This window comes from Cololabis saira, chromosome 15 (genome assembly GCF_033807715.1).
Source record: "Cololabis saira isolate AMF1-May2022 chromosome 15, fColSai1.1, whole genome shotgun sequence".
Lineage (NCBI taxonomy): Eukaryota > Metazoa > Chordata > Actinopteri > Beloniformes > Belonidae > Cololabis > Cololabis saira.
The window spans coordinates 12,189,971-12,214,886 of record NC_084601.1 but is presented as its reverse complement, the minus strand read 5'-3'; the positions used below and the strand labels follow the sequence as shown (position 1 = coordinate 12,214,886).

General features: G+C 41.4%; 2 protein-coding genes across 2 annotated transcripts; both read left to right on the top strand.

Annotated features, from left to right (window-relative positions):
• Positions 1-7,462: 7,462 nt before the first annotated feature.
• Positions 7,463-13,033, top strand: LOC133461425 (uncharacterized). The gene is made up of 7 exons (XM_061742337.1): positions 7,463-7,567; positions 7,660-7,791; positions 7,886-7,943; positions 8,042-8,122; positions 8,208-8,291; positions 8,482-8,786; positions 12,950-13,033. The coding sequence occupies exons 1-7, from the start codon at positions 7,463-7,465 to the stop codon at positions 13,031-13,033; spliced, it is 849 nt and encodes a 282-aa protein (XP_061598321.1).
• Positions 13,034-13,949: 916 nt separating this feature from the next.
• Positions 13,950-24,539, top strand: si:ch211-199g17.2 (uncharacterized). The gene is made up of 12 exons (XM_061742533.1): positions 13,950-13,994; positions 16,225-16,256; positions 16,349-16,426; positions 16,529-16,671; positions 16,744-16,863; positions 16,958-17,015; positions 17,266-17,439; positions 17,712-17,848; positions 17,929-18,045; positions 21,078-21,135; positions 22,310-22,375; positions 22,472-24,539. The coding sequence occupies exons 2-12, from the start codon at positions 16,247-16,249 to the stop codon at positions 23,701-23,703; spliced, it is 2,193 nt and encodes a 730-aa protein (XP_061598517.1). The 5' UTR covers positions 13,950-13,994; positions 16,225-16,246; the 3' UTR covers positions 23,704-24,539.
• The last annotated feature ends 377 nt before the right edge of the window (positions 24,540-24,916 follow it).

The window sequence follows — 24,916 nt, the reverse complement described above, 5'->3', positions numbered from 1 at the left end:
GCATGGGCAAGTTTTTTTTTTTAAATTCTTTATTTAAATCTTAAAATACAATGAAAAATTAAGAACAAGGGTAATATACAAATACAGAGATTCGAACACCATATTGAAAAGAAATAAACAAAAGAATATCTAAAGGACAAGACAGTTGAATGTAAATTAAAAGGATAAATAAAAACATCATGTGCGACAGTGCGAGAGTAGGTTTCATGTAGTCAAATTGAGCGATTTACAGATGCCGATGGTCTTTTGTGCCTTTGTGTTTTTTGATGAGTAAATTGCCCTTATATATTGATCAAGTTCTTTTTTTAGTACAAGGAGTTCAGGCTTTCTGTGGATGAATTTGGACTTGTGTATGTGACATTTAGCTAAAAATAAAAACGGATTAATAAAAAACAAAGCGTCCCTTTCTTTGTGATTAAAATTATGAAAACCAAAAATAACATTCTTAAAATAAAGATGAAAATCAGAAAAGACAGAATCAACAATATACTTGTGGAAGTCCCTCCAAACTGTATGTGAATATACATGACCAAAATAAGTGGGAATATGTCTCAAGATGCTTTTGGAAAAAAGAACAATTAACGTCTATATCCTTCTTAAATATTGTTTTGCAGGGTAGAATTTGCGTATCAATTGAAAAGAGATCTCTTTCTGCGCATGGGCAAGTGAAAAAGCGCGTTCTGTCGCAGACACGTGGGTGCGCATGTGCAACGTATTTGTTTTCAAATGTCAACAGGGTGTGAATAGCTCAACACAAAACTATTGAAATCTTCGCAATAATACTACTAAACGGTCTGCTACTAAACGTGAAACACTTTCGTTACTTTTGTGTAGGAGTACTTTCACCGAAACCCAAAGTCCCGGGGGTTGACCCGCCGGGAAGCCCCTACTCCCCGGTTGTCACGGGCAACGGTGCCCATGGCTCCTAAAGCAGCTTTAGAGAGGCCCAGCAGGGACACATGCGGGCACCTAAAAGGTGAGAACAACGTCTGTTCAATTCTCAATTGCAGTCTAAACTTTTATTCATTTATTATTGTTTAAATAGCAACGTCCACTTCGTTATCTGCAAAAAAGAAAGTGTTGAAACCACAACGGATACCTAAAACAAAGCTAGGTAAGCTGAAGCAAGTACAGTTAATCTTTTATTTCGTGCTTGGCAGCTACTAGGGTTGCTACCTTCCAGAAATAGAAATAAGGGACGCCCCGATTTCAGCAGCGCAGGAGCCAAAAAAAAGCCCCAAAACTTCTAAACTGCATAAAAATGTGTTTTATTTTATATGAAAAAACACAATGCTTTGATTTAAAATGCTTAATAGCATTGAACTTGCATGACTGTACAGACAGACAACCATACTAGCAACTGAAATATCCTCCTATGCTACTGTAGGCCTACATCCACATCAGCCAAGATGTATTTTTACAGGTGAAGAATATGGTGTAAAAGTTAACTTATTTCAATAATTCAACTTAAAATGTGAAACTAATATATTACCTAGTCTTATTACATGCAAAGAAAGATATGTTAAACCTTTTATTTGTTATAATTTTGATGATGGAATTGTTTATTGATTTCATAAAATATTCTCTAATTTATTTGGGGTTTTCATAAACTGTGAGCCATATCACCAAAATCATAACAAATAAAGACTTGAAATATCTCACTTTGAATGTAGTGGGGAAATAATATATTTGTTTCACCTTTTAGTTAAATTTACTACGAATGACGTTTTGCTATATATTCAAATTTTCCGACCTTCACCTGTATATTATGACATCAATAAATAAGAGCTTATATATGTCCGTATTGGTTCAATACGGAACGCAACTTTTAATTCCCAAGCCCTACCTGGAGGTGAAGCCTGAGTCCTCCCCGCTGTCTGGCACAGATCTGGGCATAGAAGCAGCAGTTCCTGTTGTCCCGCCACAAAGATTTTGCTCGCCTCCTGTGTTTTATTTTGTTCATTATTGATAAATTTAGTGTTGATGTGTGTGTGTGACAGACGTGTGTATGGGGCGTTAATGAAAATACAGGACAAATCGCGTCCCGTATTAGTTCAATACGGGATGCAACATTTTTTTCTCAAATAAAGGACAATTCCGTATATTACAGGACGGGTGGCAACCCTAGCAGCTACATCTAAATTGGCGAATTCAAGGATATTATGGAGAAAATGATTTTGTGACTTTTCTCATACGTTTCTCAGTCCCCAACAAGCTACTTGAGTGTCGCTCTGTAAAACATGGCTCTGTCTTCCTTTGTGGGAGCTGCTCTGTTAGACTCTCGGAAAAGGAGGTCAACAGACATGTTTCTACACTGGACCACCCCAAGATGCAGCGAGTGGTAAGCAAATCAGGTTTTATTTTTTTTGCGTGTGTAACCCCTCCTAACTGGTCATATCTTCTCTTCAGGTTGTTGATCTGAATGAAAAGAGTTTTGATATTATTTCAAAACAAACCTTTCAGTTTGGTAAGGGCCCACCTTCACACTTGGCTTCCTGGTAACTTCTGTTGCGGTAGTTTCGGGGTGATGGGTGTCTGTTTCTACTGTACAGCTTTTCTTCTTCTCCACAGCTCTTCACAAGCTGGAAACACTTAAACTTCAGCCATACAGGCTCCCCAAGTCTCTTTCATCCTCGGCTTCAAACTGTGCTCAACCTGTAGTTGGCCGTCATAGCCGACTTGAAACTTCTAAGAGGGACAACAACAAACACAGTCAACTTATTAAGGCAATTAAGGTTCGAACATCTTCGAAAATGTCTGCGCAATAATGCTGTCCAACTGCATGCAGCCCTCGACATGAATTTGGTTAACATATTCAGACCTGACACTTTAGGGTTTGAGCTTGATGGCTGTGTTTTTTTTTCTCACTGTAACTGGTGGCATCCTCTCTTTCCCCTTTTTTTTTTTTTTTATTGTTAAAGGTTGAGCCTGTAGACACAAATGCCACAGAGGCCTCTGGAACATCGACCATGAAAACACCATCATTCAAGATGGCTGCAGCCCCCCCTGCCTCAAATAAACAGCAAACAGTGACTCGTACAGCATCTAAATCAGCTGACGGTTCTCGTGCAAGTCTATCTGGTTCCAGTATTAAACAAACCACGAGGGGACATTTCCTCACGGAGGAGGTGCCTATGACCCGTCCACCACGTAGAAGAACTGGCTCAGAAGCTCATGTTGCTGCAAATGCAGTTTGTAAAGCCAGATCTTCGGCATTGAAAAGCACACCAGTTGCCCCCAGCTCCTCAACAACCCAGTCTAAATGCACATCGGGCTCGTCCAAATTGAAAACGATTGCCATGCCTAATGCAGCAACCTCGGGTGCAAACTCGGCCCCAATATCCAGACAAATTGGAGAAAGAACTGGCCTTACGAAGAGAGTAACCTTCACGGTGGGGCAAGCGGCTACCTTCACCAATGCATCTTCCTCCAGAGAGGAAAATGCTTCTGGGCGTGTTCACGCTGCACCCAAAGCTTCAATTGCACCTTGGGCGAGGGAGAAGTCAGTGGCCGCAGCAAAAATGCCTAAGCCGGCACTTAAACATGGACTTACTGGTGCCTCTGCTAAGACTGCACAGGGGAATTCAATGAGAGGAATTGCTGCTGTTGTGCCAAGTAAGTATAAGAACCCTCCTGCTGCTCCCCACCTGAACACAACCATGCCTGATATGAGGCCCTCCCATCCTTCTGTTACTAAGGCGATGCAAAGCGGAACTCATATCAAAGTTGGTGAGTATTTGGGTATATTAGAAATGACTCAGTACATTGCAATTTGGACTACTCCTTGTTGGTTTTTTTTTTTTTTCAAATCATGCATCCGTTTTGTCGTTACTACGTAGGCTTAAATCACCTGGTTGTGGTGTCATGGGAAGGTAAACAGCAAGTTTACTGCCAGCTGTGTTCAGTCCGACTGAAGCGGTCTGATCACTCACTCAGCTTTACTCATCGATATAACTACGTGGTATGTAGATTTGAGTTGTGGAAATTGTAGCTGTATGTGGGATTATCATCCCCCCCCCCATCTCCTAGATTGGCATGACCCTTTTAGGCTCTTATGTGTTCTCCACTAGAAAATGAAATACCCTGGATGGACTGCAAACCCTGATGAGTTAGAGACCAAACTGAACAACATAGTGGTCCATCTGGCAGAAGTTGAGAGAAGTCTAGGATCCCAGAGCGCCCAGGTGACCAGCACTTATTTATTTTTCATTGCTCATTAGGGAGTTTTGCTGTTTTAGGTAAAATACTGACTTTAGTGTGGTACTTATTCATTGACTTACTGTTTCAGCCTCCAGTTTACTGCTAGGATTGGCTCCATTTCTCAGCCAAGTCACAAGTGGGTCCTATAAAATATTACTGTTTTTAAAGGGTTTGGGGTTGAGAACATGCCTTTCAAGCCCAGAAGAATAGTGTAGTGTACAAAAAAAAAAAAACTGCCAGGATTCACCAGGCTCCAGTTATGATAGTTTAAGGAAATAGGATGTCCTCTTAACCTATGGGTTGGAGTCCAGATACTATGAAAAGCTGGATGGGGACGACTGTTGCTCAGAAGTTATTTTGCAGACCAGCTTCAGCTTTGATTACAAGATGAGATGCTGTATTTAAACTACCTTTGGCAACACATGGAGCACACTTATCCAAGTAATCTGACAACTCTTTAAGTACAATATTAGGAAGAAAGGAAAGGTCCACTGTAGACTTGTGATGAATGTAAGACCATGCCTCTAGAAAATGTATATTTATTTTTTTAATTCCCCTCTTATTGTTTTGCTTATTTCATCTGTGTTTGCTAGAAAGTGGAGGTGAATAAAGATGTGTACTTAAAGCTGGCGGCTCTCCCAGAAGATGGAGGTACAGATGCCCTAAAAATCTTTCTCTGATAATTGTCTTAAAAACTGTTTAATGAACCAAATAAAAGCACAATGCTTAGACTTGATCCTTGTTTACTAAAGAGACTGATGCTGCATTAAGCTCTTTGTATACATTTGGTTGGGGGGGGGGGGTTAAATTGTTTGGCTCAATTCAAAACTGATAATTTCCAAGTGTAGACATCCTAGCTTACCTAGATGTCGGCTGTGTATCCCGCTCTTCTCCGCATGTCCTCAGAGCGAAGAATACTCTGTGATTTCTGAGCCAAACTTAAATATAACATAACGACTATAACTTTAATCTCATGTTAAAATCACCAACTTTTCTTTTTGGCTCTAGTGGCCTTTATTTGAAGTGCAGACAGGAAGGAGGTAGAGAGAGAAGAGTATGGGGGCGACATTCAATTTTATTTATATAGCGTCTAATACAACAAAAGTTGTCTCTAGACGCTTTCCAGAGACCCATACCCAGAACATGACCCCCGAGCAGTTATTACATAAACAATGGCAGGTAAAAACTCCCCTAATGGGAGAAAAACCTTAAGCCAAACAGTGGCAAGGAAAAACTCCCCTTTAGGAGGGAAGAAACCTTGAGCAGGACCAGGATCATAAGGGGGGACCCTCCTGCCGAGGGCCAGACTGGGGGTCGGGGACGGCAGAAAAGGGCCGCAGGCCGGGACTCAACCCTGCAACCGCTGCAGGAGGACTGTAGCCTCAGTACATGGGCCACTTGCTCTAACCACTGGGCAACGCAGCAGCCCAAGATGACCAACTTTTAATGTATTTTTCCACAATGGTATTTTATCAAACGGGGTCAACTGACGCAGTTTTCCTCTGCTTCAGCTGTAGAGAGAGTGAAAAGCATGTTGAGACGGGGAGACCACAACGTCTCATCCACAGTTGGTGCAGCACAGAGTTTGAGAAGGGACCTTACCAGTCCATGTGACGTTACAACCTCAGATGACGGTAAAAAGAAAAAAAGCTCCTGAGCATCCTTCGTACACTAAATGTTTCTCCCTGAATTACTGCAAATGCTTCTGAGTCTTAAACTTGTGAATGATATGACATTTATCCCTCAGGGATGCGTCTGCTGAGTAATGAAAAGTCAGGATTTCCTGCTAATGATCAACGGAACAAAGGTTTGCACAAGATGCCAGGTGAACTCTAGAACAAGTGTCTATGGGGCAGGAGGGCGGGGTTACTGGGTATTTATCTATCTTTTTATTGGATTATGAAACCGAAGCCTAATTGAAGGATCATTCTGCCAGAATCCGACTTTTCCAGAGGCCAGAACTTTAAGGCTAAGGACGCACCACCTCAGGATCTGACTCGGGACCAGGTTAGGTCGCGTGTGAGTGCCAATAAAAAGGTCTCTGAACCGATTCCTGCTCAAGGCAGTCGGGCTGAGCGCGTGGCAGGTATGGTTGTTCATCTTCTGCTTTGGTTTTTATTCATGTCTATGGGGCAGGAGGGCGGGGTTACTGGGTATTTATCTATCTTTTTATTGGATTATGAAACCGAAGCCTAATTTAAAGGATCATTCTGCCAGAATCCGACTTTTCCAGAGGCCAGAGCTTTAAGGCTAAGGACGCACCACCTCAGGATCTGACTCGGGACCAGGTTAGGTCGCGTGTGAGTGCCAATAAAAAGATCTCTGAACCGATTCCTGCTCAAGGCAGTCGGGCTGAGTGCGTGGCAGGTATGGTTGTTCATCTTCTGCTTTGGTTTTTATTCATCTCTTGCAATGTTTCCATCTGAACCAAAGTTTTTGTCTCTCCTCGTCTAGAAGGTGTTAAGCAGGAAAACTTGGAGCCTGTCGCAAAGGTTCAGTCTCCTGTTGCACCTTTGACTGAGAGTCCTGGTAAACACTGAGCTATTAATGCCACTTTTCTGCATATTCTTTTTGGTATCTGATGTCTTGCTCCTGTTCTCACAATTTTTTTTTTTTTTTTTTTTATCTTGGTTTTCAAACCCTCTATATTGTTTATATGCTCTTTTAACGCCAGTCTGTTTTCACACGTTACCATAAATCTGTCATCCTTACTTCACAGGAGTTGACAGAACTCGTGGATATTTTGACGAGCAGTTCGTTGAATTTGACAATCGACAGTTGTGGAATAATGATCCACGCTCAAAGACGCCGAAGTTAGAAAGCAGTCACACATCCTCGTCTGTTAAAATCTCCAGCCCAGAGCTGCAAGCTGCAGAGGTGACTGCACAACCGCAGAACCAGCAAGAGCGGCGCCGCAAAGCACGACAGGCACCCAGACCTAGTCCGAGACCTGCAGAGTGCATCACACCAGAGCAACAGACGAGAATATCAGTTGGTCTGTGCTTTTTTAAGCGTTTAATTATCATTTTATTTTAAAAGGTTAATTACTAATGACATGGCTTCACAGGTGGAAGAGCTCGAGGTTGCAGCCGTTTGTCCATTTACCTGAAGGCACGTCTACAAGATGATAAAGTCATAGGGGAGTGTCGCCATGTCACACAGCACATCCTTCAGGCAGTATTTTCTTTAATACTGCAGACACGTATACCGTAATGTTAAATTGTTTGCATCAGGTATGAGCTTCATATGGGAGTGCCGGGGGATGTCTCTGAAGACGTTCTATCTCTGTGAGAGCTGTGAGGAGAAACTCTTTTGCCATGACATCTGCCAACACATGGTCAGCCTTGATCACCAGCTCAAATACATGGTGGGTGTGTTAAACCTGACCAGCAAAAGCATTCCTCATGTATTTTTGATATTATACAATTATGACTTTTTTTTTTTTTTTTTTTATTTAAGTGGAGAAACTACCCAGAGTTTCTGCAAAAGTTCTGGCTAGAAGATGGACTCGCTCATAAGAAGATGCATATTTTAAATGATTTAGTCCTTGAGCTCTCAAGTCGGGAGAAGTTTCACAAGATGGATGCAGAGGTACTTTGAGGGCCATCTATTGTCTCAGTTGTGTAGAAAAATCAATCTATTTATTTTAACCAGTTTAAAGTGTTGGGTTTTTTTTCTCTCTCAGTGTATATTGCTGGGACCAGAGTTGCATGAGTTTGTTAGTACAGCTTCTTTTCGAGAAGGTAAGTCAGTCCAGACTGTCTGCAGAGTTTATAAAAGATGTGCTTTAAATGTAAAGCAAATGGTATGAAATGTGGACTTTTTTTTTTTTTTTTTTAAGCTCTAAAAATAGTGAAGAAAATCAAAAATGGAGGGAAGCCAAGTAACTTCTGTGTGCCCGTTGCCAGTACATGCAAAAAGAGTAAGTCAGGGTGGCGTATTTCCATCTCTCATACAAGGTTTGGCTGTGGTTGACAAGACGATGGATGCTTGTCTCTGTTGCACAGGCCAGCATCAGGAGGACGGGCAGGGTTTACCCCCACAAAGGATTTCAACTCGGGCAGTGGAGATGACCCAGAGATGTAATGACGGTAAGATGAATCTTCTCGTTTTTGTGTTTTTTGTTTGTTTTTCAAAAAGGGCGCCACTGAAACGGCAAGAAAAATGATTTCTCTGCCATCTATCAGTATGATTGAAGTAGAGTTGTTTTTTTTTTTTTTAAGGGGCCCAAAAAAAGTTTCTTTTAATATTAATGCATGTTTTTCCTCATGCCTTTCCTAGACATTTCTTATGAAACTGGCTGTCAATTTGAGAAGAGAACCATGGTTGGAAGTTCAGGTGTCCTCAAAGATGGATTCTCAAATTCTCCGGATGTGAGCTGTTACTCTGACGAGGCTAATCCTGACGTTACTGAGCTCCCCAGTTGTGACACGGACCCCCCTCTTGCATACACCGGCAGCAACCAGTCCCTGCAGCCACAAGGCACAACGGTGCCGTCTCTAGGCCGAGAGTCGTGTGCCCAGCTAAAGTACAAAGGGGAAGCGCTATCCTTAAGAATGATGTCTCCTGCTACTGTTGGTCCCTTAGTCAGTCAAAACCAGGACTATGCTATGCAACGGCGTCCAGCCAGGAAACGAACACCTGAAACACCTGTGGAAAGGCTGTTACAGATTTGCAGAAACCCACCTTCCTCACCTGGCTCCCGGCAGATTAACAGCGAGCTCAGCTCTACATCAACTTCTGATTTTTACCGTGCCCCACCCTCTTTGAAAGGTGAGCACGGGAGACCCAACCCCCTTACACCCAGCGTTTGGGGAGAATTGAGGGAAGGTTTAGCGAACATACTGAAAGGCAAAGCAAGTATGACTCCGTCAGCTGCCAAGTCTGTTCCAAATGAAGCAGCTACTAAAAATTCCTGTTCATCTCAAACTGTGGAAAGTAGATGGGACTCCAAAAGTCAAAAGAAAACTAACTCCGACTCTGCATTATATAAAAGAAAGTGGGACTCAAAGTGTCAGATTGTTAAAGTCACTGTGAAGAAAAGTCCACCAAACTCGATGGGTGGAATGGCGGCCGACGCCGTTGTTGACTTGACGCAGGAGGACTTCCTTGATAATGACCTTCTCGGCTCTGCGTCGAAGGGCAGCCCTCCCTCTGACGTTACTACCACCAAAGCTGCATCGGTACTTCCTGCTAATCCCAGTAAGCCGCAGCATCTGCAACACGGCACTTCTCAAAGAACCAAAGTAAATGTGAGAGAGTTCCCACCCAGCTCTGCAACTACCAGCGAGCGTCCTGGACAGACGATACAGCCGCGAAGAGACTATCGCTTGCCCAGTCACACGATCATAACTGCCTGGCCAAACCCCACTAATCCGTTTTTGGAGAGTTTTCAACGACAGGACTACAATAACGTGCACAGACATGGTCCAGACCGTTCCGGTACTGCTCCAGTACCAAGCCCATCTATGACTTTCGAATGCCATGATCCATACAGACATGTGCCTTTTTGACATTTAGGTTGTATTTCTCGTCAGGCCTTTGTTACACAATCCCAAAGAACTAACTTAAAGTGTGTGTCCAGGTTGTGAGCTTGGATGTGCAGCAGTCCTAGTGTTCCTTTGCAAGCTGATGGTTAAACTAAGTTATTTTAGATGCAGGAGGAAATATTTTTTTTTCTCTAAAATGTCAGTTTTTTTGTTGCAAGTTTGAATTAATATGTTAATTTTTAGTTTGTTGTTAAAATGATAAGTGTTCTGTTTACAAAATTTGTTGTTTCAAGTGTTTAGCAATAAATATAAAGAATAAGTCAGCCTCTGGAAAAATGGAAGGGTTGACTGATGTAATTTGTACCCCCCTTAAGATTTTAATATTTCATTACGTCATAAAAGGTCACCTGGTACATACAGGACTGTCTCAGAAAATTAGAATATTGTGATAAAGTTATTTTCTGTAATGCAATTTAAAAAAACAAATGTCATACATTTTGGATTCATTACAAATCAACTGAAATATTGCAAGCCTTTTATTTTAATATTGCTGATTATGGCTTACAGCTTAAGAAAACTCAAATATCCTATCTCAAAATATAAGAATATTTCCTCAGACCAAGTAAAAAAACAGCGAAACAAAATCAAACATTTGAAAATGTCCATTAATGCACTCAGTACTTGGTTGGGAATCCTTTTGCACAGATTACTGCATCAATGCGGCGTGGCATGGAGGCAATCAGCCTGTGGCATTGCTGAGGTGTTATGGATGCGCAGGATGCTTCAATAGCCGCCTTTAGCTCATTAGCATTGTTGGGTCTGGTGTCTTTCAGCTTCTTCTTCACAATACCCCACAAATTCTCTATGGGGTTCAGGTCAGGGGAATTGGCAGGCCAACCGAGGACAGTAATGCCATGGTCAGTACACCATTTACTGGTGGTTTTGGTACTGTGGGCAGGTGCCAGATCATGCTGGAAAATGAAATCATCATCTCCATAGATCTTTTCAGCAGTCGGAAGCATGTAGTGCTCTAAAATCTCTTGGTACACAGCTGCATTTACTCTGGACTTGATGAAACACAGTGGACCAACACCAGCAGCTGACATGGCTCCCCAAGCCAGCGCTGACTGTGGGAACTTCACACTGGATTTCAAGCAACTTGGATTTTGCTCCTCTCCAGCCTTTCTTCAGACTCTGGCGCCTTGACTTCCAAATGAAATACAAAACTTGCTTTCGTCTGAAAAGAGGACTTTGTCCAGTCAGTGCTTCTTTTCCATAGCCCAAGTCAGACGCTTCTTCCGTGGTCTTGAGTTCAGAAGTGGCTTGACTATGGGAATACGGCTATTGTATCCCATTTCCCGGACACGTCTGTGAACAGTTGTTTTTCATACCTGGACTCCAGCTTCAGTCCACTGTCTTTGAAGCTCCCCCAAATTCTGGAAGCGACTCTTCTTCACAATGCTGTTAAGGCTGCGGTCATCTCTCTTGGTTGTGCAGCGTTTCCTGCCACATTTCCCCCTTCCAACAGACTTTTTGTGGATGTGCTTTGAAACTGCACTCTGTGAACAGCTTGCTCTTTGAGAAATTTCTTTTCGCGTCTTCCCCTCCTGATGGAGGGTGTCAATGATGGTCCTCTGGACAGCAGTCAGATCAGCAGTCTTCCCCATACTTGTGATTTAGTTAACTGAACCAAGCTGAGTGTTTTTCAAGGCTCAGGAAACCCTTGAAGGTGTTTCAAGTTAATTAGACGATTCAAGTGATTAGTTGAATACCCTACTAGTATACTTTTTCATGATATTCTAATATTTTGAGATAGGATATTTGAGTTTTCTTAAACTGTAAGCCCTAATCAGCAATATTAAAATAATAAAAGGCTTGCAATATTTCAGTTGATTTGTAATGAATCCAGAATGTATGACATTTTTGTTTTTTTAATTGCATTACAGAAAATGAAGAACTTTATTACAATATTCACATTTTCTGAGACAGTCCTGTATAAGGCTTTAGAAATTACTAAAAAAACAAACGGGGTGGCGCAACTGGTAGTGCAGCCGTCTTACAGCAAGAAGGTCCTGGGTTCGATTCCCGCCGTGTTAGTTCCCCCATGACTTCAGCGCCCACACCCTGGGTGGGGTTGGCGAAAGGGCCTTTCTGTGTGGAGTTTGCATGTTCTCCCTGTGTTCTCTTGGTCACAAAAACTCTACCCTCACAAAAACATGCACACAGTCCTGGGCGATACATGCCCCCTCTGGCCAGCCGGGGCCCCAGATGGGGTGGGGAGGATCTGGCTGGAATAACGTGATCCTTCCACGCGCTACGTCCTGCCAGACCCCAGAGGTAGGAGAGAGATGCACACGGTGGTCATCCATCCAGTTGTATTTATACTGGAAAAAAGGGGTGTTGTGTACGTTATAAGTGTGGATGTTGAACCTTATCTATGGAACCAGCTGCGGTGAAAGACACATTTTCATGTCACATTTTCAGCCATATATTTGTTTGTTTATTACTTGAGATGTAAACTCAGCAAAGATCTAAGATAACAAACTTTAAGAACAACAGGATGGACCTATCACTTTTAAAACATCTGTTTCTCTTCATAGTTTTTACCTAAAGAGAACTCAGCTAAACAGTCTTAACAGTCAGGTCTTAAACAGGTAGTCCTGCCCTGAGAGTAGAATCTTATAGAAAACTCTTCAAGCGATTTAATAAAATCCTAACACAACTCAAGTAAAGGAGATTGGCATGAAATAGGGCTACAGTGAACTCTTGGCAGCATACAACATGTAACTTGATTTTCATTAAGGTTAGTGTCAATAAAATTTCATTGATTAGTGGGATAGTCCTTAGCCAATGTTTAAAGACTTGTATAAAGCCAATACTTCAGGATGGCACTCAAATACATGTTTTTGAAAACTTAAAAAAAATCCATGTGCACAGCAGTGATGAGTCTAGGTGTCAACTGGTGCAGAAAGAATGAGTGTTAAAAGATTGTAGAATAATTATGGTACACTTCTAATACACGCACTCCATTTGTACATATTTGCAATGGATCTGCTAAATTTTGTATCTTGTTTATTTTTCCATTTAAACACATTGCTCAGTAATGGTTATGAGTATCAGCAATGGGACGCAGCTGTATTGTGGGCTGTCTATCAGCAACTGAGGATTTCAATACACACCTGATCACAAATGTAAAAAATGTTATGTACCGGTACTACAACGTTAAACAAAATGCCACTGTAATGGTGGACTGTTTTCAGATGGCACTGGACACCCAAGATGAAGACCAGCCATGTGCCAAGAGGCCTACCAGCTCTCCGCCAAAAGAGTGGTTGTTAGTGTGAAGGAAGTTTATTGCACTCAAACATGTTACACACCATTAAAACCTGCACAATCAGGCATGTAGTATCTGATCGGCTCCACTGTTCTGTCTTCTTTTTTGGGAAATAGAAACATGTTCTGTCTCATGTTGTTTTTTTTTTTTTTTTGTTACTTAGGTCAAAGGTCAAAGACTGACCATTTCCTTTTCAGGTCAGAAACTAATTTAACTGACTGACCACCTGTCTAAAATGTATCTTTGTCTGTAAAGGTGGATCTTAAAGGTGTATATATATATGTTGTATGAACTAAAAGTAGAGAGCAAGGGGAGCCCAAGAAGGAGATAGGGAGCCCAAACAGGGGGCTCAGAAAGCAAGGAGAATGCAAACAGGGGAGAGTGAGAGATGGGGTCCCACTTTCAAAAATTGTTATTATGATGATTGTTGTTGTTGTGGTTTTTATCGTTGTTGTTGTTACATTAAAGAGATATCTCAGGTTACATTTTATTATGATAAATACACATTAAAATATATTACTTTTTTCATCATTTCAATGAATAATTACGGTTGTTTAATGTTTTTATAGGTAATTAATCTGTAATTTTGTGAAATGTGTCAACATTTCAATTAATAATTAGTAAAAACAAAGATTAAGTTCATTGTGTTAAAATCCCTGCATTTCGCCATATTCATTGGAGTCTGCGGGGGCGGAGTTCAACTTTTGACCCCACCCACCTCAATGTGAAAGTCTGAATTATGCTTCCGCGTTAAATCGACGGCGTAGCCTACGGCGTAAGGTACGCGTCGCTGCGTGCCCTACGCCGTAGGCTCTGCGTTGGTGTGACGCGGAACCATAAATGAGCCTTGAGGTTGAGGTCTGCGGTTGTCAGCGTGTCTGCAACAGATCACTTCGTGGTTGTTTGAGTTACTCGATAGACGGCGAGGTTACTGCAAGGTGTCTGTTTGAAAAGTCTCATTTAATCAGTCTGTAAGTGTCTTTAATTTGCTTTATTATCATTATTAGATATATATTTATTTATTTAATGACTTAATGAACGAGAGTTGTTTGTAGACCTATGACTTGTTCGTGTTGTTTTAACGGAAAACAATCTGGAGAAAGTTGGGCATTTTGAATTTTAAACCGTCTCTAATTCAGACAAATGGAAGCGAGTAACTTCTTGAACGGTTAACAGCCGCTAAAACTGGGTAACTGGAGCATAAACCACCCATCTGCTCACCGCTTCACCGGGTAAAGGTAATATATCTGTGATTTACACCACAGTTTTAACTTGCACATTTGTTTAGATTACATATAGGGAAGGAGGATTACTTTCGTTGTTTCGTTTCGTTTTCGTTGTTTCCATGAGTTACTAACTGGGACATTTATTTTGAAATTCTGTGACACGGTAACAACAGTAACGACAATAACACTTATGTCGTAATGAAATATTGTAAATTGAAATGAGTGATTTAGAGATGAGTTTCTGCCAGTCTAACGAGAACCACGTTGTTTGGTATCAGGTTGATTCTGCAGCGCCATCTGGTGGTTGATCTCAACACTTTACCTTCATTTAGTCCAGTGTTTCCCAACCCTGGTCCTCGACGCCCACTGTCCTGCATGTTTTAGATGTTTCCCTTCATCATCACACCTGATTCTAATTAATGGTCCTAATTAGCTTGTCATCAAGGTCTGCACAACTCTGTTGATGACACAGCCACTTGTATCACGGTGTGCTGAAGCACGGTAACATCTAAACATGCAGGACAGTGTTCCTCGAGGACCAGGGCTGGGAAACACTGACTTAGTCCATCATGTTTCTCAAATAAGCATATGGCAACTGTTCTAAAACCAGAGGTGTCAAAAGTATTCACATTCATTACTCAGGTAGAAGTATAGATACTAGAGTTTAAAAATACTCCTGTGGAAGTATCAACTCAAGTTTTTTTTACTCAAGTAAAAGTATAAAAGTACTGGTTTCAAAACTACTTAAAGTATAAAAGTAAAAGTAATGTAAGGGGAAAAAAGCCATTGAAAATGAATGCATCTTAGTATAATGCAAATATATTAAAGAACCACATATGTGTACTATTGAGCATTAACATGTGTTTCAGAGAGCAGGAGATATGATGACTAGTTGCCTATAAGTATTTTAATGGTGCAAAAAGTCAAACTTCAGAGGCATGTTATCATTTATCTTAACCTTTATTGGAATGTACATCCAAGTTTAGTTGCAGGAATCTGAGGGAACGGATGTAAGAACAAAACTGGACAAGAACATCTGAAACAACCACAACCAAATTCACTCTATCCGGATGGAGCAATTTAACTGGATAGTTTTTTTTAAAGGCTGAAATGAAATAGATTAACAAGGCTGTTTTTAAAATGTAAGGAGTAAAAAGTACAGATAATTGCGTGAAAATGTAAGGAGTAAAAGTAAAAAGTCGTCTGAAAAATAATTACTCCAGTGAAGTATAGATAACCAAAATTTCTACTTAAGTAAGGTAACGAAGTATTTGTACTTCGTTACTTGACACCTCTGTCTAAAACATTATAAAGTATTATAGTAGTATAATGATATTTAGCATATCTAAATCACTTGATTAGCAAAAGATTTTCTTTAATTAAGCTTTAATTTCAAAGAGAAGTACCAATGAATACCTGAGTGCCATCGGGTCAACATACAGCCAGTCAGAAGGAAAAGCAACTATCAAACTAGTACCAACAAAAGACAATAATATAGCTTTCAGTGGAATAGGAACAACGGTGAATGATTGTTGCTGTAAAACGTCTCAATCCAAGGTGTTATTAGAAATTTTGCATCCATCTTGGATGTTTTGAGTAGTGGTTCTTGAAAGTTCCTCCAAGAGTCCTCACATGAAGCCTACCCTGTTGGGATTGCTTTAGTACGACTGAACGGGAGCGGTACCAGACCTTTCACATGAGAGAGAAGTTTTGCAAAGTGAAAGGGCATAGTTGGTCAGGCAGACATCATGAAATATTCATTATAATTGTAAGTAACCATGCTTATGTTAATGGTGATGATCTTAAAGCTCGCTGTAAATTTTTCTTGCTCAGTGGCATCTTTCTTTAACATTGTAAATGATGCGGTAAATACTAGCATAATGCTCATTAAAAAAAATGTTTTTATTGCAAATTGTGACACCAACCCATTTTCTTCAAAAACCTGTATTACTTTATCTGCAGTTTCTCTGTGCAGGTGGTGCTTCTTTATCACCAGGATGCAGCCAGGTGGGGCTCAGTCACAAACTACATTTGCGCTGGAACACACAGCCACGTTCTCTTTGGTGATCATGTTTATTTAATGTGTTTTCTGCTCGTAGAGGTTTCCAGCAAAAGCCAGCTGTCAAATTCTCTGAAAGTGTATCTGACTAACAAGGACAGATTGCAGCCCATCATCGGTCTGTAGGAATAAATAACACTTTTATTTTCATCAAAACTGTCCTTTGTTTTCAAGGAACAGGAAGGGAACTCAAGGAATTTCTTGTTTCATGTACATCCAGGCCTGGGCAGTATTATTGAGTGTGTGAATGTGGGAACACAGAACAGACAATTGTTGTACCTGTGTGAGGTGTGTATGTGCCAGCTCAGTCATGCTGACATACGGAACCACATACTGGGAAGTCTCCACAGATTCAGTTACATCGTAAGTGATCCCAAAGACAGATCTATGTGCTGTCTTTGATTGTTATTGAATATGTGATGATTTGTGTCCCAGAAAGCCCACCACCCCCACCTGGTGTCTGAAGACCAGAACTTCAACATGCCTGAGCAGGCCTGGTCGCTGATGATGCTGGCCAAGACGCTGGAGGAAAAAGAGGGGCCAGGAGACGTGCGGGTAGACTATACTGACCAGTCTTTGTATCCACAAGTGAACACGTGACTGTATGGTTGTGCTCTTATCTTCGTATTTATTTTTGTTTTACGCAAAGTTGTTTGAAGTTGAAGACGCTGTATACCAGAAGATGAAAAGACAGAGTGAAGGTCAAGGTTGGTGAATATATATTTGTGCTCGTCCAACCTTATCTGCCCTAAGCGAGATTTTAACATACTTAATAAACTCAAGAACTGGCATGACATGTTAGCTGGAGGAGTTGTCACAGTGGCTCGGGGCTGTTGGCCTTGAGGGGACTTTTGCATTGAGCATTGGCCATTTATCGTCCATCATCTCCTTTTGTTGACTTGATGAACATTTGTGCATCATTTCTGCATTTTTCTTTTCTCCACTTCGATGTCACAGCAATAACTTGGATAAACAGTTTGGGAATTGGCCATGGTGACTCCGGGGCCTGTCCTCAAAGTTTGTCGGCGGACTTTCCCACCGCACCACCGAGGACTGCTTTGTTTGCAGACCACCAACAGAGCGACAGCAACGGCTATCTGGACAGCAACTGCGGGGAGAAGCCTCTGATTGGTGAGCATGGACGAAGAGCGCCACCAACAATACCAAGGACAGTTTTTTAATACTTAATATATTGACTTAGAAAAGTTATTATTACATTCATTGTTTTCCTTGTCAATATAAGCAAAAATTAAACTTGTTAGAAGCTTCTTCCATTTACATTTTTAAGTGGTATCAGTCCTCTTGTCTTACTCCTGGTTCAAAATAAGTTAATGTTTGTTTCTGCTCCCTTAAATGTCAAGCTTTCTATTTTTAATAAAAGGTGTTATACACATTTGCTGTAGGTCTTGTCCATGTAGTTGAGTTTAGATGCTACGATGGCGTCTTAAATGGTTTCTTATGCCACTGCTGTCGCATCAAATCAAACAAAAAGGACATCATTGATCACCTGACCAGCTCTTCCCATATCATCAATTACTTGGTAATTTTGTCGGAGACACAGATACACATCGTTGTGACTATTTGCTCCGGTTTTAGTTAAACTGATGCCCCTTTGCACAGATGGAGAACTATCCTGACCAGGTGGAGGGGAGCAACGAAGAGATCAAAGACAACTGGCAGCTTCTTCAGTCGCTGGCTGACGAGGCGGAGCAGCACGAGGGCCGAGGAGAGTGGAAGGTGTTTTTAATTTTAATTTCTTCTGTCCTGCTGTTGCAACAGAGCTTTAAAGTTGATGCTATATTTCAGCATGAATGCAGTCGTGTGAGAAAGCACGTCTTTCAGTTGTTGGTATCGTAAAACTCAATTGGATTTCAATATGAGTTCTGAAAGTGGATAAAGAGAACACATTTAATTATCGATGTTAAAGGAGCATGAGGCAGGATTGAGGCAGGATTTATGAAAAACATTTGTATACGTTTTAAGTTTTGTAGTAATAATGTCAGATGAAGCGTTCCAAACCCAAAAGAATGAGCCCTCTAGTGCAGTGATTCTTAACCATAGGGCCGCGGCCCAACGTTGGGCCGCGAGCGCCATCTAGTGGGCCGCAAAAAAAATTAAGTTTTGTAAGTGTGGGCCGCGAGGGCCGCGGGACTGCAACTCCCGACCAAATGAGGAGAAGACACTGATCTAGCTGTACGTGTAATAGTAAGAGAAATGGTGTGTATTTACAGAAAAAAATCATTTATTTTGCACAGAGTACGTTTAGATCCACCAGGATCAGGGATTCTACGGCGTAGGCTCTGCATCGATTTACGCGGAACCATAATTCAGGCTTAAGGCGGACGTAATTGAAGCCACCATGAGAAGGGGGAAGGAGGGCGTGATTTGCCAGTGATTGCCCGGCGGCGGCTCCGTGGGGCTCGCTGCCGAGAAGGAGACGAGACTCCCGGGGGAGCTGCCCCGCAGAGGCGGGCCGGAGAGCGGGAGGAGCCGCCGGACTGAGCGGGAGCCGACGCGTCCCCGCGGCAGCGGGCTCCGCCGTTACTGCTGAAGGATGGTAGATGCGTGGGCTGAAGTGTCTGCTGGACTGGACTGTTGTTGCAAAAGCATCGGAAAGTGACTGGGCTGCAGCGCGGAGACCTGCGGGCTCGTCCCCGTCGCAACTGATCAGGCTCGGATGAAGCCCGACACGCTGAGTCCTGACAACTGATTAATTTAATATCTTAAATAAATAAAATCTTAAAACACCCATGTTTGAGTCCAGATACAGCTGTGAGGCAGCTTTCTCCACAATGAACACAATTAAAACTAAATATGAGCACCTTCTCATGCATATGAGAACCTGACACCATCCAGCCCAGATTTAAAGTCCTGGCAGGAGAAGTTAGAGCTCAGTTCTCTCACTGAACGACAGAAAGTGGAGGCATAAGATTAAAAGAGGGGAAGAAAGACAAACTGCAAATCTGTTCAATTGTTAAGATGTGTTTATATTCATTTATTATAAAAATGTGTTGAGACAATTAACAAAGAAGGGGAAATTCAAACTGCTGGTAGAGAAATAAAATAAGATAGCATTTGAAAAGTAAAATAAAATCAATTTTATTTTTAAGAGAAAAAAATATGTGTAATTCAAGTTACACATGTTAAGTGGCAAATATTTTTGAAATGTACTTTTTTTAATATAACAGTCAGATGCAGATGTTGATACAACTATGAGGCCACTTGAATATATACACACACAAATAATATATATATATATATATATATATATATATCAAGTGGCCTCATAGTTGTATCAACATCTGCATCTGACTGTTATATTAAAAAAAGTACATTTCAAAAATATTTGCCACTTAACATGTGTGTGTGTGTGTGTGTGTATATATATATATATATATATATATATATATATATATATATATTATATATATATATATATACATATATATTTATTATGATGTTCTGGACCATCGCTTGAGTAAATCTTCTCTATGGGCCCCGGGCCACTCTGTACTGAAAAAATTGGGCCCCAAGGTCAGAAAGGTTAAGAACCCCTGCTCTAGTGTATCTCTCCGTTGCCTTGAACAGGCTGTGTGCTGCAAAATGTGCTGCAATTCCGGGCCGGAATTTCCCGCGCTGTCCTGCGGATGTGACGGCAAATGACGCTGCATGCGCGTTCTCCCCGTTCTCCCGTGCCGGCTTCACTGTTGGCTGCAGTACCCCCGACGGCCGTAGTGGCGAAGGGTGGCGCTAATGAGTCTCATTTCTTAAAAGGAGCCTCATGCTCCTTTAAGGAATAAACAAATCCTTTTTGTCTAATGTCGTATTCACGCTGGAATAAAATGATATCTGGACCTGCAGTAACTCTAAAATCACGCTCTGATACCTCTATGGTCAGGAGCTGAGGGCAGGGGCCGAAAGAACGAGATCGCAGATGCAAGCGGCTGAAATGAGTTTCCTCCGCATGGTGTTCGGGCTCCTCCTTTAGAGATGGGGCTCGGTCATCCGGGAGGGGCTCGGACTAGAGCCGCTGCTCCTCTGCATTAAGAGGCGCCAGGTGAGGTGGTTTGGGCATCTAGAAAGGAAGTGAGGTCCTCCGAGCACGTCCCACTGGGAGGAAGTGCTTGGGAAGACCCAGGATAAGCTGGACGGGACTATGTCTCTCGGCTGGACTGGGAACGCCGTGGAATCCTCCCCGATGAGCTGGACAAATTTGCCGGGGAGTTCTGGGTTTAGGTCACTGCCCCCGCGACCGGACCTCACATAGGCAGGAGAAGATAGATGGATGGCATCCCGACATCTGCTCAGTGTGTTTGCACTGGATAAGCAACGTCTGTTTTACCGCAGTTTACAGACATTAGACCCCAGAAGTGACGTCGAAGCCTCCTGCTTTATTATACAATTACCTTTTATGTAACATTAACTTTGAATATTGACTTAAAAGCATCTAATCAGACACTTGACAGTTACATTTCAGTAACTACGCGTCACATTTTGATTTGTGACAAAAAAAAGAAAGTGAGTATCTGGGATCATCACATAATGTGTGCTTTGTCAGAGGTTTTCAGTCGACTGGATGACAGTTATTGCTGCTTTGCAGATGCACATCTGCCTGTTGCATCAGTGTGGTGCGCCAGTTTAGGAGTCACAAAAGAGCTGGAGTCCGAACTCTGGATTACTTTTGCTTGTGTGCGTGCTTAAAATTTGCGTTATGAGCTTTGTTCAAAGCAGCTGAAAGTGTACTGATGTCAAATATCTTTTGCTTCCAGGTGGTACATTTATCCGAACCTCAATGCATGCAACTTGCTGGTAAAAGCTATCACTGGTGTAAGTGCAGACCTCTTTTTTTCTTTCTTTAATTGGAGATGCATTTTCCACCCTTTTTCCATCTCTGCTCAATAGGTTTGACTGGTAAGTATGAGTCTGTCTCTTATTTTTCTACTTTATGACTCTTCTGTAAAATATATATCCTGTTTTGTACACATTTCAGCACGTCATTGCATTACTGTTTTTTTTTTTTTTTAGCAAAATTAAGAAGATGCAATCTATAAGATAACCATAGAATGTATTTGCCATATACATAGTTGCTTCTTAATGCAATCATTGTGTTTGTTGACGTACATCCTGTTGTGGCAGAAATCAATACCTCTGTACGATATGTTTTTAGCACCTGGGTGACCATCTGGGCTAAACTGAGAGCGTTAAGTTAACAGGAATAAAGACGTGACAGATGGTCCAAGTTGTACGTCAGCAGCCTCGATGCAGAAGTGACACATTTGGATGCATTGTAATTTCAACAACACAAGAATCATTAAGACTAAACACTGAATGATTATCACCACCATAACACCATCATGGGAAGAGGATCAAAACATCATTAAAGCTGCACAATGTTTAGAGTTTACACCGATTTGGTCATCTCTTGTTTTATCTTCATCATTACTTTTTCAAGTCTTTATTTTTTACGATGTCTAGTACAGCTCACTAAGCTACTTTCATCATAGTTGATTTGAGAAATATTTCTGTAAAGTGATATATATCTGAGGCGACCAGGCCGGGGGTCCAAAGTTATTTAATGATAGCAGGGATGGGAGCCTACGAGAACTAGAGGGATCCCCAAAGGTAAGTAAATGTTGCAGCGACTTGAAACGCGTATTAAATCTAAATTGTGCAGCTATAGGGGATTCAAAGAAGCTTGAGGCATTTCGGTCCGACACACCAATGATTCAATCATATCCTTCAATGGGGAAGCGATTACTTTGGGAAACATTGGCAAGAAATATGAAATGGAGCTACGCTCTTACATGCCGCTGGAAGCTCCACCGTGTCAAGAAGAAGCCATTTTTAGTTAATTTTGTATTTTGTAGGTATTATTTTTTTTTTTCTTTACCAACATCTGGACTATCTTAAATGTTGAAAAAACTCTTTTCACACATCTTTTTTAAAACTTGGTTGCGTGCCGTTTTCCTTGTATACCTCCGGCATGTCTTTTGTCTTCCAGGTTTAAAGATGCTGTCAAGAGGATGGCCAAACGCTAAGACTGAAAAACAGGGAGAAACTGTTAAAGGTGTTGGCCTTTCAACCTTTTTACCTCCACACACACATAGTTTTGTGTTCTTTTTTCTTTTAAGCTGCTTGTTTCATGCTTATGTTTCTGTTTAAGGGCCATGTGTGAAAAAGACTTCACCTCAGTTTAAATCAGAGAAATGCATTTTGATGCCAAAACAAAGAAAAAACAGGAGAAATGTGAGGAAGATCAAGAAAAGGATCGACCCTGTGTTCATGGTGAACCTGACTCTCAACAAAGGGGAAATGCTACTGGAGAGGACGCCTTTCAGTGCCGACAGCCTCCTTGAGTCATTTGCTCCAGTCACATCTGACTCGGATCCAGATTTAGAGTCCGGGATCCTGGACTGTGAGTCTGGATGTGACACCCCGCCTTATGCAGTTGACCTTGCTGAAGGCTCACAGCTCCAGATCTCACGACCATGGCAGGACCTCTATCCAGGGGAAGTCTGGACAAGTGAATTTATATCAGAAGGGCAGGCCCCTTCCACCGACTTTCAGGGTGTGGATGATTATGTAAACGACGGTGAGGGCTTTTATCAGTCTCATGATGCGACTCAGACAGAAAACCATACAGCACATGAAGGATGGGGGTACAACGGATGTCATCGTTCTCAAGGAAGTGTAAACAACAGGTTTCCTAGAAAGTGGGAAAATGAAGATTTACTTTCAAATACTCATGGTGGGTTTCCTGCTGCGCCAAATGGTGAAGACTGGACATTTGATAACTCTTACTACATGCAGCAGGAAGGTGGCACTGAGCAGTTATCCGATTCAGCTTCAATGATTAGAGATGGAACAGGAATGGAGGGTTTGCAACAGAGGAGGGACACGGACATGGGCTTCAGCGCTGTTCAGCATCATCACCCGCAGCAGCATCAGCATCAGCAGATGGCATGGAATGATGGAGGTCTGCAGACAGCCAGTATGTGGGGGAATGATTGCATGTCTCATGAGGGAGCTTCATATTTATCTGTCCCAAGGATTAACATGCAAACTCCTCCCAGAGACGCCCTCGTGCACAGTGGGAGCTTTTCCCAGGGCCTGAGAAAACAGGTCCCTGTTACTGATTCGAGGCAGTGGCAAACATGCTCAAAGTTCAACATTAATCATTCCCAGACGAGTCCGGCAGGTTTTACGACACACTCCACAAGCTATCCAGTCAGCCAAGTGAACCACAGGCTGATGGCGTATGCCAGCTACAACGCTGAACCAGGGATGAACCCTGAGCAGCCATTTGCTTACCCAATCAGCAGCAACGGCTGTTGGAGTACGACACAGACAAATGCTTTTGCTCAGCCTGGGCAAGCTGTGTATTACGGAGTCTGATATTTCTGACATGTCACCTTTCAATGCCTGAATGAAAGTGCCTTTTACCACCTCACTGAGTCAAACTCTGGCTTTTTTTTTTGTCTATATGGAGATAAATGCAAATGTGAAAATTTGCTTCAACTACCTTTTCCTTTTTTTTATGGCAGAATTGATCATTTGTTGAATTTACAGGGATTTCTTATGTTCATTCACTGAATCTTGACACCAAATTAGTTTTTGAACAATGTAACTAATGTCAGAATGTGAAGTATTTTCCTGGATATCCGAACAGACTTGGAGTAGTTTGTGATTTTGTAAAAATAATTTTTGATTTTGATGTTCAATTTAGAATTACAAAGTATCTCAATCTCTTGTCATGAATGATATTTATGAAATGTGATTCAAGTTGGGTGATGAAGAACTGTGCGAGATGATTGAATGTGAAATGTATATTGAATGCATTTTGTTTGTCTCATTGTGAAGTAAATGTAAATGTAAAAGTAAATTGTGAAGAGATGTTTCACTACTACCATATCACCCGAAACAGTGTGCATTTGTGAATGTATGTCAGAGCTGGAACAAAACCTGAGAGTTGTTGTTCTGAAGTGCTGTTAATGGTAGCAATGTTGTAGCAATGTTCAATGTTAATGGTCAGTTTCATTTGTACTTTTTTATGCCAGAGTGACTGCATATATGTGCAAACTGTGCCTTAATAACCCCGAATACGAGCTCATGTGTATGTTCTGCTTGTTGTAAGGAGCATTTCATTTCTTTTTTGACCAGCTTCAGTGTCTTCATATAAATTCTGAGGTACTGTAAATTTAGTGTTGTGATATAAAGAGTTGCTGAAGTCACTATTTGTTTATTGTCTTTTTTTTTTGTGGAAATAAGAAAATACAATATGCTACTTGTTAATCCATATATGAGATGTGAATTTTGTGTGAGATTTGACCAATGTCAAAGATCGCCAAGAAAGTTTACAAGGATTGAAATATCCATAAGAGATTACAATTCATGATGGATTCATGGTGCCTTCTGGTACGCTTTACTGCATACGGCAATCTTATAATAAAAATGCAAACATCTTAAAATGTATTTAGAGTTTTCTTAGATGGCAATGGTTGCATGTATCAAAATGTTGATACGTCTTCTATAATATCAATGTGGTGAACAGTATAACTAACCAACTTAATATTTACTTGTGACTTTTTCTATATTAGTTATCATAGTT

Bases quoted from the DNA above. Each gene is read 5' to 3' on its own strand.
- LOC133461425 (XM_061742337.1), top strand. From the start codon at position 7,463: ATGTCTCTGAAGACGTTCTATCTCTGTGAGAGCTGTGAGGAGAAACTC. The intron at 7,944-8,041 runs GTAAGTCAGTCC...TTTTTTTTTAAG, and splicing joins TACAGCTTCTTTTCGAGAAG to CTCTAAAAATAGTGAAGAAA. The intron at 8,292-8,481 runs GTAAGATGAATC...TGCCTTTCCTAG, and splicing joins GACCCAGAGATGTAATGACG to ACATTTCTTATGAAACTGGC.
- si:ch211-199g17.2 (XM_061742533.1), top strand. The intron at 17,849-17,928 runs GTAATTTTGTCG...CCCTTTGCACAG, and splicing joins CCCATATCATCAATTACTTG to ATGGAGAACTATCCTGACCA. The intron at 18,046-21,077 runs GTGTTTTTAATT...TTTTGCTTCCAG, and splicing joins AGGGCCGAGGAGAGTGGAAG to GTGGTACATTTATCCGAACC.